The sequence below is a fragment of the Gymnoscopelus microlampas genome, assembly GCF_963454915.1.
Source record: "Gymnoscopelus microlampas genome assembly, chromosome: 1".
Taxonomy (NCBI): Eukaryota; Metazoa; Chordata; class Actinopteri; order Myctophiformes; family Myctophidae; genus Gymnoscopelus; species Gymnoscopelus microlampas.
In genome coordinates, this window is record NC_139962.1 from 39,659,944 (window position 1) to 39,677,163 (window position 17,220).

The 17,220-nt window shown below is 42.5% G+C and overlaps 1 protein-coding gene across 1 annotated transcript in view; it reads right to left on the reverse strand.

Moving 5' to 3' along the window:
* fah (fumarylacetoacetate hydrolase (fumarylacetoacetase)) overlaps positions 1-17,187 on the reverse strand; it is a 19,233-nt gene extending 2,046 nt beyond the window's left edge. The window contains exons 1-13 of the mRNA XM_084051946.1: positions 17,055-17,187; positions 16,230-16,340; positions 15,452-15,573; positions 14,574-14,623; positions 13,895-13,985; positions 13,229-13,326; positions 12,596-12,648; positions 11,425-11,524; positions 6,372-6,502; positions 5,146-5,221; positions 4,096-4,142; positions 1,021-1,122; positions 720-837 (exon numbers count right to left, since the gene is read on the reverse strand). Of these exons, the coding sequence (XP_083908072.1) occupies positions 720-837; positions 1,021-1,122; positions 4,096-4,142; positions 5,146-5,221; positions 6,372-6,502; positions 11,425-11,524; positions 12,596-12,648; positions 13,229-13,326; positions 13,895-13,985; positions 14,574-14,623; positions 15,452-15,573; positions 16,230-16,340; positions 17,055-17,135 (1,180 nt within the window). The 5' untranslated portion in view covers positions 17,136-17,187. The remainder of the gene's footprint in view (positions 1-719; positions 838-1,020; positions 1,123-4,095; positions 4,143-5,145; positions 5,222-6,371; positions 6,503-11,424; positions 11,525-12,595; positions 12,649-13,228; positions 13,327-13,894; positions 13,986-14,573; positions 14,624-15,451; positions 15,574-16,229; positions 16,341-17,054) is intronic.
* Positions 17,188-17,220: the final 33 nt, after the last annotated feature.

Below are 17,220 nucleotides of genomic sequence, written 5' to 3' on the forward strand. Positions count from 1 at the left end.
CTGGCAGTGGGTGAGTACCTTATGAATAAACTCTGGCAGGGAATGTGTTAAAGGGATTATAGGCAACATTAAGCCTACATTTAAAAAAAAAATATATATATATATATTTTGCATTTTTTCCCCTCTATCAGCCACTATATAATGATGCTGGGGTGTTTTCCTGCATTGAAACACAGTCCTCTTTCTGAAATCCGTATTTTCCTTACTGTTTATGTTTGTCCGGGTCGTAAATTAACGCACGCATGTGCGCGTCCGTGCGCGTCCGTGTCCGTGTGAACGTTTTACTTTCGGTTTTAAAACGCTCTCAAACTTCGTTTTTGAGGCACAGAATTTACTTTTAAGATAGCGTTTGGATAGAATTTAGTTGTTTAACTTCATATATGTGGTAAATTTATCATGAAAGAGCCTATTTAAAAATACAAATTCAGAGAACCAGCAGGGGCGGGCAGTTCCGCGAATTGTATCCGAATAAAGCAACCTATTTTCGGCATGGCCCCTCCAGAAGTTCCCTGAGCTCTATGGAAGTCCCTCCTGCGTCACCCCCTGGTGGTCGGGGAAACGAACTACTGGAGGCGCGGTGTTTGTTTATCTCTGACTCGCCGTCAATGCCTTGCAACCATTTTCAACCTATCTTGGTATAATTGGTCCTCACTAATGTTCGTTATAAGATGGCACCATTTCTGTCTACTCACTCTGTCTACCCCCCCCCCTGAATGTACCTGTGAGGGTGACTTCATCTCCATCATTGAGGAAGGTTCTGGTTTGTCCTTCACCAAGCTCAATGGTCTTTGAACCCCTCCATGACAGCTCCAGCATGGAGCCAAAGCTGTCTGGATCCTACACACATACACACAGCACAGGGAAGGAAAGCTTAAAACACTTGACAGACAGACCAGACAGACAGACAGACAGACAGACAGACAGACAGACAGACAGACAGACAGACAGACAGACAGACAGACAGACAGGCAGACAGACAGACAGGCAGGCAGGCAGGCAGGCACACACACACATACTCACAGGCCCACTGATGGTGCCCGAGGCCAGCAGGTCTCCAGGCCTGACATTGCAACCGTTGACTGTGTGATGAGTAAGCTGCTGCTTCATAGTCCAGTACATATACTAGAGAGAGAGATAGAGAGAGAGAGGCACAGAGAAACACAAACAGATGAAGGGAGTAAAAGTATGAGAGAGAAATGGAGGAAAGGAAGTTGTTTGTCGGACAACATTCTGCTTCTCATCAGTAAAAGCCATTTGAAAGGAGAGTCCAGCCCGTAAAATGATCTGTATTCATTTAACTGTGAGGGGCTAATTCACAAAATCATTGTGTGGCTTTTGCGGCGCACCCACTAAAGAACCCTCAAAGAGTGAAATGGAACCCTAACTGCGCTGCCAAGCAAATAGCATCTCAGCGCTCAGTGTATTTAAATTATGCAATATGCATCCATTTGGGGCACAATTCTCCCCTTTCTATGCAAATGAGCCTCATTGCGAAAACTACATCCAATTCACAAACACCAGTGCTAATAGCTACATGCAGTTAGAGTTAAGGTTATTAGTCAGTCTTCAGAGGGCTGGTGGTAACTGAAGCGCATTCATAAGGGTTGACACATCCAGATTTTCCAGTGATCAGGACGGGAGTGATTATAGCCAGGCAAAGACATCGCCATGCCAGGCATGCTCATGAGAGCTCACTTCGACCCACTAAATGGTATCTGTATATCTATTATTTGCATTCATAATTTGTCATGTGTGTCCATCAGCTTTCTGCCTACTGTGCCCAAGCATCCAATGGCTTTTCAGCAAGCCTATAAGCCCCTTGTGATATATGTTTACGCATGCATACACATCAGCCAAATGTAATTTATTTTGTTCACTTGAGGTTTGGCACAGTATACTATTGATTTTACACACAGAATGGGACAATTCTAAATAGAAGCCATGTATACAGTACCTTTATACACGTTTCAAAAAGCCAAAAAACTAATTCAGATGATAATGCCAAAGATGAATGCCACTATGTTCATGGACACGCTTGCCTTCACTTGAAATTCTATCATAATAGCCTACTCACGTTTCACAAATGAGATTGAATGTGTGCGCATTGTTGCACGGTTCATTAACAATATGTAGCGCTTAATCTTTGTATCCAACTTTGACACTCAGGGTACGGTTTGGTCAAAAGAATTTTCATAATTTGTGGGATAAATAGTGTGGTGCAAATCCACCATTTATACAGATGGATAATTGCAATCAGACACAAAACCAGTGCAAACTGAACTGCAAAACTTTATGGGCCTGTTTGCGCATATCATTAGCTCGATATCTTTTGTGAATCAGACCTTTAAGCAAATAGCAGGTGCAATCCATTCTTTGTGAATTAGCCCCTCAGAGTTACTGTGGCAAGGGGGCCTGGTCTGGGAGACATCTGGGGGGGAGGAGACAGGAGTGGCTCTGCCAAATCACAGGCACCTCCAGCACATTGGGTAATTGGGGTTTAGTGATTGCAGGTGCTATTTAAGGGATCTAAACATTGTCCTCAAAAGTTTGTGAAATTCTGCGGGGAAAAAATAAGTTTATGCATAGAATTTCATGTACAAAGAAACAAACAAATTTAGCTCCAGAATTCCACACTGACGAGTCAAACCTATATCCATCTTTTGCCCTGCGCTATCCCTTGGCACTACCCACTCCCCGTTAATTAGGGACAAAACAGCTGCCGCTGTCCCCAAACTGTATTTTACGGCCGCGCTACCCGCTATATATTATGCAGACTCCGTTCTTTGCACCTGGAAGTGTGGCCATGGGCGTGTTATTGCACTATTCCTAAAATTGCTATCTTGCCCACACACATATGGGAAAGCACATAGCGGATTCTCACACCACGCACTATGCCAAATCTGTTTGGTAGAGCACACCTGCAATGGAAATGTTGGGAATCGGGCCGGGCGCACAGCATATAGAGGTCTCCCTCACTCCTAATTCTCAACGAATCTCTGTGATTCTAAATTCCCTACAATCAGCAGAAGTGAGTGTCATTTCCTTGTGTCAATTGTGTTTATATAAGATAGTTAGTCTATTCAAAGACAATGATTTGTACTGCACAATGCCATTCACTCCAAACCACACACTTAAGTTTGATTAATCCATTGCACTGGAAATAAAGAATAGATTTCAATAACATAACATTCTCTATGATCAGTAACATGTGGGTGATACTTATGTGTATTAAATATGATTTTATTCTAAGGCAATCAAAGGCTAGATCTTATTATCAAAACGTTGGGATGTGTCCAACATTGCGTATGGTACCTCGGTGTGGCTGCATAGTTATTGAACATCGCAGCACTTCAGAATTAAGTGATTGTGAATGTGATTGTCATTACAATTTTACTGTAATCCAAAAAAGTGTTTCTTTTGTCAATAAGTTGCCAGTTTAGCTTATCAAAGACAAATAAAATGTCATTTGATCTGTGTTTGCTATAACCTCAAAGACCATTCATTTTAATTAATATAGAACACGATTGATTAGATTTAAAGTTCTCTATAACCAGCAATGTGTGAGTAATAATTCTCTGTATCAAATCTTATTTTATTCCAAGGTAATCAACGTCGGACTGCCTCTTTGCTCTGCCATGGGCAGAGAGGGAGAGAGTAGGCATAACAGCTGACACGCTGATTGGTTTTATTAATGTAACGCCTAAACCGCACCTATGCATAATAACTGGTAGCGCAGGTGTATTAGGGATAAGGCTGGTGTCGCTAGATAGCAACTCGGCCACGGGAACGCCTCTTGCGCGATGCTAAATCCCCAAATAGTGGGTAGCGCGACTTGGGCGCAAAACAGGGCCCATAATCTCTGTCCCTGACCTTCGGGCCTGGCGGTGATAAGGCCAAATAACACTCAAGGTCATGAATTCCACACAGCCTCACTGACACACAACAAAACAGAGAACAAACTATAAAATGTGACAAAGAGTGATTCACAGAATGGTACAGCCTAAAGTTATCCACTTTCAGTTGACCAGTGGTTAAACTTAAAGATTTCCATATGTCCACATGTCTCATGTTAATCATGCAGCATGACATTCTTACCTTGAAGTTAGACTTGCATATGGTAGATGCCTCTGTCATGCCTTCCCCTAGAAGACACACAACATATGTACTGTAGACAATCACTTTCACTGGCACACAAAAAGTCTTTAGAACACTATAGACTTATACATTGATAAGCTGTGTAACTACTAGAGAGAGAGAGAGAGAGAGAGAGAGAGAGAGAGAGAGAGAGAGAGAGAGAGAGAGAGAGAGAGAGAGAGAGAGAGAGAGAGAGAGAGAGAGAGAGAGAGAGAGAGAGAGAGAGAGAGAGAGAGAGAGAGGGCACATTATTAGATCAAGCTCTCAGACAAAAGCATTAATAGTAACTCATTAGCCTAGGGCCTCAGGGCCTTCACTTGTTGCGTGTGTGTGTGTGTGTGTGTGTGTGTGTGTGTGTGTGTGTGTGTGTGTGTGTGTGTGTGTGTGTGTGTGTGTGTGTGTGTGTGTGTGTGTGTGTGTGTGTGTGTGTGTGTGTGTGTGTGTGTGTGTGTGTGTGTGTGTGAGTGAGTGACGTGTGTGTGTGTGTACGAGAGGGCATTGTCAGTGATGCGTGAGATGAGTGTGGAATAGTTAATGGTATCAAAGGCATCACTGAGGTAAAAAGAATGAGGATGTTGAGTGAGCTGGTGTCAAAGGAAAGCAAAGCATCATTAGTCACTTTGTTGAGGGCAGTCTCGGTGCTATGTTTGGAGCGGAAAATGCATTGAAATTGTTCGCAGAGGTCATTTGTTTCCAGGTATGGGGTGATTTGGCTTGCAACCACACGTTCCAGGATTTTTTGACAGAAAAGGGACGTTGGAGATGGTAATTGTTAGGGGAGTCGGGTTTAGGGAGGAGGGACATGACCTGGGGAAAGGGAGGAGTTTATCGTTTTTGGTGATGAGTGGGGAGGGAGGTGGGGAGTGGGTCCAGGGAGCAGGTTGAGACCTTTATACCTGCATCTGCAGAGGAACGGTGAACCAGATGGGGTGAACCAATTTTGTGCGCCTGTGTGTGGACTGTGTGCCTTTCTGTGTATTTGTATGCATACTTTTGCATGCATGGATGTACCTTTCACTGACACAAACAGATTAATGTTGAAGGTAAAAGCATCGTCATGGCACAGGTAAGGGAGTGGCTTGGGGTCCTGGACAGGAAGAGGGAAAACAGGAAGTACATTGAGCATGAACTCTAGAAATGCAGTGCTACCACAGAGTTTAACACATCGAGTACCATAAACGGTCCGGACCGTTTTTCATAATCCAAACGAGGAGTGCCGTAGACGGTCCGGACCGTTTTTGATCCAATTTTATTTTTACACGTAGGGCCCACATGGGGCGCTAAAACTAAACTTTGGGATCATCCAAGGAGTTTCTGAGAAGGAGAGGCTGGATGTGGCTCCATGTCAAAAATCCTTCCGGTCGGCCATTCCAATGTTATCTCCTTGACTAAAAGCTTAATATCTCCATTTCTTTTTAACGTGGTGGAAGCGAGCCATTTTCGATCGGCGATCACGCTGCAATGGAGGATCGCGTTGGAAATATTATTGTTCCAGGCGTTAGTCGGGACCCTCCGCCGTCTCGCACGCACGCTCTGTTTACATGCACTTCCGCGTCGGGGCTTCTACAGCACGAAACGTATAACGTAAGTGGATGGAAGAAATGCAGGCACTGAACGTATAATATTTTAATAAACCTCTGGCACCCAATGTGTTAATACAAATCTTTAATATACCACCAATGTATTCCATTGTGTGTGTACTGAAAAACACTGACTTAGATCAGCTCATAGTTAAGCATCAGTGAGCAAAAATTACCTAGCCATTCTTCTCTACTGGAAAGACGTTATATTGAAAAAAGTAAAAATTGTCAGAAATCGAATATCTGTGGTTAGCCATACATATGATACCACTCTTTGTGGTATCGAATTTTAGCACTGTGGGACGTCATAAATGGTAAATGGTGCAGTTATATAGCGCCTTCATCCAAGGTGCTTTACAATGATTGTGCATTTACATTCATCCATTCTCACACACATTCATACACCGATGGCGGAGGAAACCATGCAAGGCACCAACCTGCTCATCGGGAGCTATTAAGGGTTCAGTGTCTTGCTCAAGGACACTTCAACACTAACTCTGGGGGAGCCTGAGATCGAACTGGGTTCCCAAGCGGCCGCTCTACCTCCTTAGCCACTGCCGCCCCATACAGATCGATTACCTGTGTGTTGGTTCCCCCAGTACAAATAGACGAAAAATGCACATCTGCAATGATGAGGTGCAACCAGTGGGGTCTGACCTGGATGGTGTTGGGCTCAGCGAAGGGCAGCAGGGCCTCCATGGGGACCACCCAGGGTGAGATAGTGGTCCCAAAGTTCTTCCCCAGGAATGGACCAAGTGGAACGTACTCCCAAGCTTGGATATCCCGTGCTGGAACAAAACACACACATAGACACCTATAAATAGGGGGTGGGCTTTGGATAACAGTTATTGATACCCCAAAAGGTTGCAAATGAATAATGCTTATATATACCGTAGTTAAATAATGGATCAAGTCAGTACTCTAATCAGTAGTATTGGTGGTGGTAAATATGCAATTCACAGACACACACATACACATACACAGACACACAGACACAGACACAGACACATTGTCTGAACAACAGTAAATATAGTGGCACATCTAGAGTCCAATCAGGCACGTCTTCATTCATTAAGGTGCTGTAAGTGATATTTTATGTTACAACAAGTGTTAAACAGCTTTATACTCTGTACTGTATACTGTAATCATTGCTACAGTATAGTGTTTGTTCAATAACAGGGGTTTTCCCATCTCTCCAGCTAACCCAGAAAATACGTTTTCAGGTCGGTACACAAATTTCATTCAATCAGGAGAGAGAAATCAAACAGGATGTAGGATAAACACGTGAAATTAGAAGTGATGAAACCAAAAAATGAGCAGACAAAATTGGAAAAGGAACACTATAAAATTGAAGTTGATGAATGGGTTATCTCTCCTGTTTGGATGAAATTGGTGTCCCACCTGAAAAAACCTTTGGGTTTTAAAAATATCACTTACAGCGCATTAAATGTAAGTCTCAGATTATAGCTTCAACTGCCCTCCAACCGGTGAGTCCACATCGTAGCTGTGATAGTTATAAGGTGAAAATAATGGTCTCTGGAGTTCACATAATCCTGCACTGCGGTCATCAGAAAATCTCATTTAAATTCTCATTGCTTCTCCACTCACACCCCAAATTTCATCTACATCTCAGCAGGACGAAAGCATGAGATATCAGTCAGTCAGTCAGTCAGTCAGTCAGTCAGTCAGTCAGTCAGTGGCGTGTTCGAGCAATGAGCCATCCAGACAGCGTCTGTGTTCCTGTCATCTGCTGCTTCTGTCTGCTGTGACTGTGACAGATGGACCTGTTTGGGACCAGTGACACAGTAGCGATGCTAACTCTTGACAAACGTGAGAAATACAAAACAAAGATGTTTAAAGACCAGCTGAAATGAAAAATATGTCCAATCTTAATTACCTGTCAAACACAAACATAATGTGTACTGTAATTACACCGACAGGTATAACTAACCAATTTTAACAAATAAATATCATGACATACTGTACACCTGCATATTTTCCACAAAGGGCTGATTCATTATGCTAGACACCAAGTTTCATTGAAATGAATAGGTGGTCATGCCAGCTACAGTTATTTTATACCTCCATGCCATTCTGTTCAATATAAATAAACATGGCGGACCGCGTTGCAAAAAAAACAAAAACAATTCTCATGCTGAACAGTAATAAATAGGTTTCTGAAAACATTTGAGTTGAGAAATAGGCAAAGCAGTAAAAGAAACTTGCTTCTACCTTGAAGATATTTGTTTTACTTTGTGGACCGACGTGATATTGAGACAGGTCACATTACTTGCCAATGCCCACATCAGACCTCATAGCTGGGTTAAAATACCCTCAGACAGTCAGTGTACGGAGGTTGAATGCTCTGTCACGGTTCGACCCCGCCAGGCAGGCCACTGTTTCACTAGAAAATACATCACAATATGAAAGCTGGTCTTTAAACACTTAAAGACCATTGTTGTTGAATACTGTATATATAGGCATAACCTAGCGATCACTGCAGGTGCCAATAATGTATTCATATTATGCAAATTCAGGATTGGAACACACTGTAATGTGTGCATATATTACATAGCCTATATTACAGCATATGAGTACATTCTAACAGTAACATCATCCTCTGAAACTCTCATTTGCCCAATAAACCTCAGCATTTTGCAGGAGTTACTTTAGGTACAGTATATCTCTGCTGTGCAACTAATGAGGCAGCGGTTGGGTCATCTTCTCTTAACTGTTTTAATCTCGGTCCGCTATAACTCTCTAGTGCTGTCTCAACACACAGGGATGGCTCATTGGCCCAAGTCATTCTCTCATCCACTGGGAACATTTAAGAATGAGTTTTCAATTAACTCAACATTAATGAGAAGAGAGGAGAGGGGAGGGGAGTGGAGAGGAGAGAGAGGTGAGCAGAGGTGAGGAAAGAGATACTATGAGGTGAGGTGAGAAGAGTGCATTATGTTATAATAAATTACAGGAATATGCTAGAAACTGTGGATTGAAACCATTCATAGACAGATGTGTTTGATCGAGTAGTTCAATAGTCACACGACTGCTTCAGCAGTCAAGCGCAAAATGACACTCTTGTGAATTATGTTCCCACAGCTGTGCATTCAGCATATGACACAGAGGCAGCCAATATGTTCCCTGAGAATACTGAGGCTTACTGAAGCATCTGTGCAAATGATGCTGGGCTTTACTTCAAATAAATGGCCCTTGTCTGGAGGGTGGTTTGCTTACAGTGCACTGTGCAGGACAAAATTTGATTTCTAGTCCAAAAAAAGAAAAGAAAACCCTACTCTCCTTTTGCAGAAGAGGAGATATTTCTCTTGAAGTCTCAGACATGACATTTCAGGATTTCACAATAAAACTAAAATGCGTCCTGCTTATTTCACCACAGCTGCTTCATACTACAGTATGTACATATGCATACAGCACACAGTGCCAGTCATGTGACTTGTGCCCAGGCCTCTGTGAGAGAGGGACAGGGCTTCTATCTTCTATTCACACCTCTGCTTGCCAAGTGCCATAAAAAAGTAATAGCCATTGCCACGCTTCACAGAATACTGTGGTTACTGCCAATGGAATAAAAATAAAAGAATATAAAAAATAGAAGATGGTTGTAGTGCTGAAATGCCGCTTGCTATACCCCCTAGAAATGTTCCTAAATCACAACAAGCTACAGTAGGAGCTGGCATGCCATGAGAGGTGCAGGCAGTTAACAGATTAGAGATTTCGTCAATATTTAACTAAGCGGTGGGGAGGAGGGGCTTTGAGAAACACTGTTGCAACAATAACTCCAGATAGCATTTTGCTCCAACTCAGCCACCTCTTTTAGCCCTCAGACATGTAACGATTCTACTATGAACTACCTTTAGGGAAATGTAGGCCTGACACTACAGATACTCAGGTCTTTTCCCTATGCCCTGATTCTTTCCCCATTCCATAAAGATTGCTGATGACATATAATACTCTGCCACACTAGCTCTTCAGTCATCAGTCATCCACAAATGATCTGGGAATCAGAGTCCATCTTTCCACACTGTCTGCCTCATACAGGCCAATTAAAGCTATTTGAATAGCAAATAGTTCGATTAAAACTTCCACGGTGATCCCCGGGGGGTTACCCATAGGGAATTGAAGCCAGGTGATTGTCAGGTGAGACAGGACAAGGGCATGAAGGTCTGTGAACTGGAGCAGCTCTCTGGTGGAACAGCCAGGTAGGGGGGCATTCAGTCTGGCAGGCAGGGTAATTATCAGACCAGAGAGAGATCTGAGAGAGCCTTCAGTGCAGAGAGCTGTTTAAATAGACCTTAAGTGTACCACTGTTAAACTGACTGGCCCACTTTCATTCATCTCTTTTTTAATACAAAAACAATCCCTGGCTTTAGATGACAGGCAGTAAGAGAAGGCATGAGAGAAGGATGAAGGGAAAAGAAGAAGCTGTGAACCAGACCAGAATAGGAGGGGTTGGGCAAAGCATGGTAGTAAATATGAGCGAATGAATGAAAGGGAGAGATTACTGAAGGTATGCCTCCTCTAGATGTTTGCTGGTGAAATCAATCATGTATGTTCCCAGACATGTTTTGATGGGATACTTTATCTGCCATTTACTATGAGGCCAGGTTGTGTGTTGGCTAATTATGAGGTAGCTGCATCAATGAATCAATTAAGGACCATACCGGTATTTTTGAATGTTTCAGGTTTTTCAAAAAATACAGTAAAGTAGCTTAACATTTTTTGAATCGCTTCTCATACTTTCCATGAATGCATTGGATTCCATTTTTACTGTATGGAAATCAGTTTAAACTCGCTTGAGATAGATAATCCAGCAGAGTGAACATAATGTTGCCTTTATTTTTTTTTAATTGTATGGTAATGCAGCTTAAAGGGCAGATTTCAAAAGTCTAGAGAATGTATAATGAAATTCAATTGTCTATGACCATGACTAAAATAGGGAAATCAAATCAGTAAATTATTCCAAAATGAAAATAAACTTGGAAAATACTTGAAAGTAATGTAAAGTATAGGAGATTTGTCGTCAATATGCTAAATCATGCAAAAACAAAACATTCACGAATGTCTGTGTAGTGTTCACTGTCTTTACTTGTGTCCTGTTTCCAATCATCCAACAGCTGTGTGCATTTAATCACATACAATTGTCTTCATTACATCCACCTGTGTCTTACATCCTGGTACATGCTTTCCACATACAATCAGTGGCACTGGACACTACAGTCTGTATCTGTCTGTCCGTCTTTGGGGGACTCACTGAATCTCTCTACGTGGAGATGAGGGGGGGGGGGGTAGGCCTCAGATTCCCTGATCGGCCAACACAGCCAATCGGCCTCACAGACTGGCCATGCCTATCATGTGCTTTGTGCGGCTGCACCAATATAAGTTGTAGTGTGCACAACAGAACTCCAATGATTTACAGAGAAATGCCTGTATCTGTCTGTCTGTCTGTCTGTCTCCCATTTATGCCCATGTACGTCATCAACACAACGTCAGCAGTTCTTTATGACACCAGGGATCCCTGTATCTCCATATACAGTTGATCGGTTGTATGGTAGTGGGTGCCGCACTGGGCACTCTGACAATGGGTACTACAGGTATCGCATAAAAGGGTGGGGTATGCATTGGCCCAGAGAGAACTAGGCAGCCACAAACACATAATGAAAGGGATGGTGTTTGTTGTGAAGAGAGGCCTTACCACTCCAGTCATTCATCATCACCATGCCAAAGATGTGTTCATGGGCTTTCTCTATTGGGATGGGCTCTCCAAGGCGGTTGCCGTCTCCTACAAAGAAGGCCTATAGGATGTAAAAGACATATTTAAACAGATGAATGAACTTGTTTTTTAATGCATTCCTACAGTACATCATTGGACATTTAGTTTGATTGATTGATGGGAGCAGTTTGGGTTAGCGCCCCAGTCTGTGTCTTCCGTGAGTTAGAATCCCAACAAATCCACAGTGAGGCCTTTAGGAGGGCCATTCAAGCAAGCCGCAAAGGGAGCCTGCAGTACCACCACGGGCCAAGACACCATCACACCAGAATGAAATGTTTGGAGCGGGGGAGTCTGGTGCAACGCTCAGGTCCTGGACCTGGTGAGACGGAGGAGGAGCCCGGCCAGCAGACCATCCACAGAGCCTAGTCCCTCCAAGTGCCAGAGTATCTCCTCTCCCCCATTCCTGCCAGAGTAGTTTCGGACAAGCGTATTGAGGGGCCCTGTCTTTCCCTATTTAGGACTGACCGTGGGTAGCTACCTAGTACCTGGGACGTAAGTCGGGGCTTGATCAACCCTGGCTGGGTCACCTGGGCGAGGGTGTATGTTGCGAGACCCGAAACATCCTATGACCCCAGGCTACAACACTGATGATACGTCCCAGGTGCATCCATGTGATGTTTTTTCGTCATGGATTGAATATTAGTCATACATTTAAACAGCACAGAAGTACAGTAAAAAGTACTGGGGACTTGTTTCCATTGTGATCTGTAAAATCCTGTGTGTTTTAATTTAACGCAGTGAGTGTACAAATGTAACCAAATGGACCCGTAGTTACAATTGGAAAAAATGAACACTGAGGATTTACTGTGTATAGTTAGATTAAAAAACAATAAAAGAGATAATATCATTCTCTGAAGAAAGCCTCACGGCTAAAACGCATCAGCGTACTTGCACAGCTCTTGGTCTTATATTACGTGATGATATATAAAGTAGTATCATCACCTTTTTCATTTTTGTCACTGCCTACATGCTCTTTATTACATGATAATTACTAGTACTCCACCATACAGTATAATATGGTGTATATGTACAAACACAACGTCAGCAACTGGTTGACATGACCTCAAGTGGTTTAGATAAATGCTGTATTCACCATTTCCAGCTCAATGTCCATTTGTTTTGATGGTCCAAACACAGGAGGCTGGGCTAGGAGAAGAGACAAAATAAACACGTTCTTCAAACAATTAGAGGGAATAAGTGTGTAATGTTTGTGTGTGTGTGTGTGTGTGTGTGTGTGTGTGTGTGTGTGTGTGTGTGTGTGTGTGTGTGTGTGTGTGTGTGTGTGTGTGTGTGTGTGTGTGTGTGTGTGTGTGTGTGTGTGTGTGTGTGTGTCTGTGTGTCTGTGTGTCTGTGTGTGTCTGTCTACAGATGTATGCATGTGATAGGGCTGGGCGATAAAATGTAATATAATAATATTTTTTGACCAAATACCTATTGCGACATTAATATCATGTTGTGATATTCAAAAATAGCAGATCTGCAAGCTCATGACACGACATGTTGTGAGCTGTTGTGTAGATTGACGATTTTTGAATGTATAAAATAGGGCTTAAAGCTGTAAGATGTAACTTTCCTGTTCTATCTACACTTAGGCCGTATCACAATATTACAATATCAAAAATCCCAGACAATATCTAGTCTCATATCACAGCATCAATATATTATCGATATATTGCCCAGCCCTACATGTGAGTGAATAGTAATGGCACTAGTAACAGGTTCTTACTCTGGTCAGGTCTCATCTGGCCTGAGGGTCTGCGGAGGGGCGTTCCAGACACAACCACAGAGGATGCTCTGCCATGATACCCCACTGGTAGCCTCAACCTGTGCACACACACACACACACACACACACACACACACACACACACACACACACAGGCACAAAACCCCTCAGGAAACTCTAATGCCTCCAATACAGCCACACAATCTCCTGCCAATCACCAGCATAGAAAATATTCTGCTTGTCAGACTCACAGAGAGAAAGAGAATGCGAGAGGGAGCGAAAGAAAGATGCCCTCGCTTCACCTTAACATTCCTCCCATGAGAGGGCAAGGAATAAATGAGGTCTGGATATGCTGTGTGACTGAGGTATGCTGGAGAAAATGCTCCGAGGGGGATGGTACAGGTTTTAAATGCAGACTGATGCACTGAGGCCCAAATCAATTAAAGAAACCTTGTAGCACTGTCTACCCTCCTCCCTACTTAATATCACTGCTCACACAAAGGCTGAAATAATTGTGTTTGTGAGTAGTACAGCTGAATCAAGGTATTCTATTGTTATGTTACAGCCTGTTCATTCTGTTCACGTCTGCTTTGCTGTCATTCGGTCGTAACTGTTTTTTTTTTTCTTTTAGTGTGTGTGTTTTTTTCCCGTTTGTTTGATGCCGTACCAGTTTGGCATCAAGGCGTTCTCCTTCCCCCTGAACATGATACCAACGTTGGTGGCATGATCCCTGGACGAGTAGAAATCTGTGTAGTCACCTGTGGAAAAATTACACTGACGGTAAAAACAATGTATTGCAAAATAATGCTGCTTTAAGTGACTTTTGCAGTTTGTTACAGATAGTTTGTCAGTGCATATCATCAGTTTGATGCTAAAATAACATACCAAAACCAAGAGAATAAAACTAGTCCGAAATGTAGCTCTTGCAATTACTGCTGTTGAACAGCGCCCCCTTGTGCTGAACAACCGAAACTTTATCTCCCCATGAATTCAATAGATACATTAACCTAGCTTTGGATTATATTGAAGGGTAGGACATGCATCATTGTGCACAAGTGAAAGTGAAGTCTCTCCTAACTTAAGCACAGCTGAAAGACCCCAAAGAATTGCTCAGGAAATGATAAATGTCCATAAATGCAGCGCTGAATGTAAGTGAAGGTTACACAGTAAAATCCTCAGTATGTAAATTGCACTCAGGACTTTACAGTGTATGTCTCCATTGAGGGAGAGGTGCAAGAGGTAGTGCTTGGGTCAGTGACTATGAATTGCTGACAGCAGTGATCTACAGTATGACAGTCACAGTGCTGACAGCATAAGTTATGGGGTCACGCTCAAGAGACACTCACCGATTTCTGCAGGAAGATGCATCATGGCTGAACCCTGATGGACAAATGCTCTGAGGGGTACAAATAAGTTCATAAATAACTTTATTAAAGTAATAAACTTTTGAGTATTCATAGTACATACCGTCTTGCAGGAATCATTCATAAAACTGCTCAATAACACACCCAGAGCTAATTAACCAACGAGCGTAACAGCCAGTCGATCAACGATTAAGTCAAACAGTTGACGAGCCAAAGAGTGAAACCTATGATCTGAATAGCAATTCTTAAACTTTCTCTCTAACTTCTGCATAATTTCTAGTGACATTGAACTTTTCCTCGTTTTGCTGGGGACCCCCTCAAGGACCCTGCTATGAGAACCCCTGGCCTACAGCAGTGGTTATCAAACGTTTTAATTTAAGGACCTCCAGATTGTTATGCATTAGATTAGGCCACAGACCTATTATACTGTACGTACCTGACGAAAGCCATAGAGGCCGAAACGTTGTATTTTCTTTTTCCAGCTGCATAAATAAATATATTTTTCTGGGAGCATTAAGACGGTGTGCAGACCTTCTCTCTCTCTACCTTATTTATTCTGATCTAGCACCCATCGAAATAGCCGACTTACAGATGTGCGTGCACTCGGGCCCCTCTTGACCACTTAGGCCACAGACCCCCATGATTCAGAGTACACAAATGGAACCAAATGGACCGTTAAGAGTCCATTCGGTTCCATTTGTATACTCTGAGTCCCAGATCTGTAAGGGTCCATTGGTTCCCACTTCCCACTATCAATCGTTTGGCTGGGGACCCCCTGGAACCACCTCAAGGACCCCTGGGGGTCCCTGTACCCCACTTGGCCTAGCAGAAGACAGTGAGTCAGTGGACCAGGGTCTGACCTGCTGCGCATGCTGACGTCATCTCGCAGGGTGGTCTCATTGGCCGACAGCAGGACCTGTATGGTTCTCCTGGCCTCTCTCCATGCCTCGTAGCCCAGACCCATGAAGGCATTCAAGGTTGGCTGGTAGGAAGTAGATAGATAGATGCCTTATTTGTCCTTGCAAAAATTCATTTTGTACCAAGCAGCCATCAGGATACAAAAAATCACAACACATAAACACACAATACATAGACAGATCACACAATACATTGATAATACTGTCTACACAGCTCCTCTCTTGCAGAGAGGAAAATAGAATAGGCTACCAGTCATAGTTCAAGAGGCATCACATTACACATTTTATGCACAGAACTGAGATGGGGCCTGTTTGTTCAGAAGTCCTATACTTGTGGGGACAAAGAGGGGCACATGTGCCATGTTAGTGTTGAAGTATTATGTGTGTGCAAGATAGTGTGGTAAAAACATAGGGTTAAAATCTATCATTATCTTGATGAGTGTAAGCCTATGAAGAGAAGAGTTTTGTCTGGCTCCCTCCCAGGGCGCCCCCTATATCAACTGGTTGGTTCCATATGTTTTGGGGATGAAGGGAATAGACACGAGGCTCTCAGACAAGTCCTGCACCCTTTATGCCTATGATTCACTATGGAAGCCAAATAGAAATAAATTGTGTCCCCAATACAGAGAGTATATTACTCACAATATGATCTACCATTTCTTAAAATAAGAAAACGTAACGTAGTCATTCAAGATATAAAATACAAATACATGAACAATACCTGGTCAAAGACATCTTGATGTTTGGAAAGCACCGGCCCTCTGAACAATGTCTTTATAGCACCTAGGTCCAGTATATGATCTCCAATGGCAACCCCAATCCGATGTCTGGGCTGAGAGAATCGAGAAAAAAGGAACGCTTCCGTAAAATAATATATTTGCCACAGTGGTGTAAAGTAACTACATTTACTTAAGTACTGTACTCAAGTACAATTTTTAGGTATTTTAACTTTACTGGGATATTTCCAATTTCCAGGTAGCCTACTTTTACTTCTACTCCACTACATCTCAGAGGCAAATATTATAATTTTACTCCACTCCAATTATTTAAAAACTTTGTAGATTTTGATTATTATTACAATACATACATTAACCACCTCAGCCCTATTTAAACTTTGTCTATTTGAAAATAGCCAATCTACTAGCTCACAATGCATTGTGATTCCATGCATTAGTGAGCTAGATCGGCTATTCTCAAAAGATTTTCATCCATTTTATACATTAGAAAAGTTGTGAAATTGGACATTCTGCATAATGAGTACGTTTTACTTTTGGTACTTTAAGTACATTTTGATACCAATCCTTTTGTACTTTTACTCAAGTAGATTTTGAATTCCGGACTTTTACTTGTAACAGAGTATTTCTACATTGCAGTATTGATACGTTTACTTAAATAAAACATTTGAGTACTTTTTCAACCACACTTGATCTTTGAAAGTTTCAAATACAGACATTTGTGATTTTGTGTCCAGTCAATGGAACATTCTGTGCGCAAAACCAAAGTCCACTTTCTTTCATGCACAAATCAATAGGGTACTTTCACTTACGTTATCCGGTGTGGAAAACACTCCATAAGGCAGATTGTGATAGGAGAAGTCAGACTTTTCGTCAACTTTTATGAAGGACATTTTCAGATTGCAGTTGTGCTCGGGGATACTTCTCAGAGTAAGAAGAAGCGTGAGTAACCGCTTCCAGATGTTGACCGCAGCCATT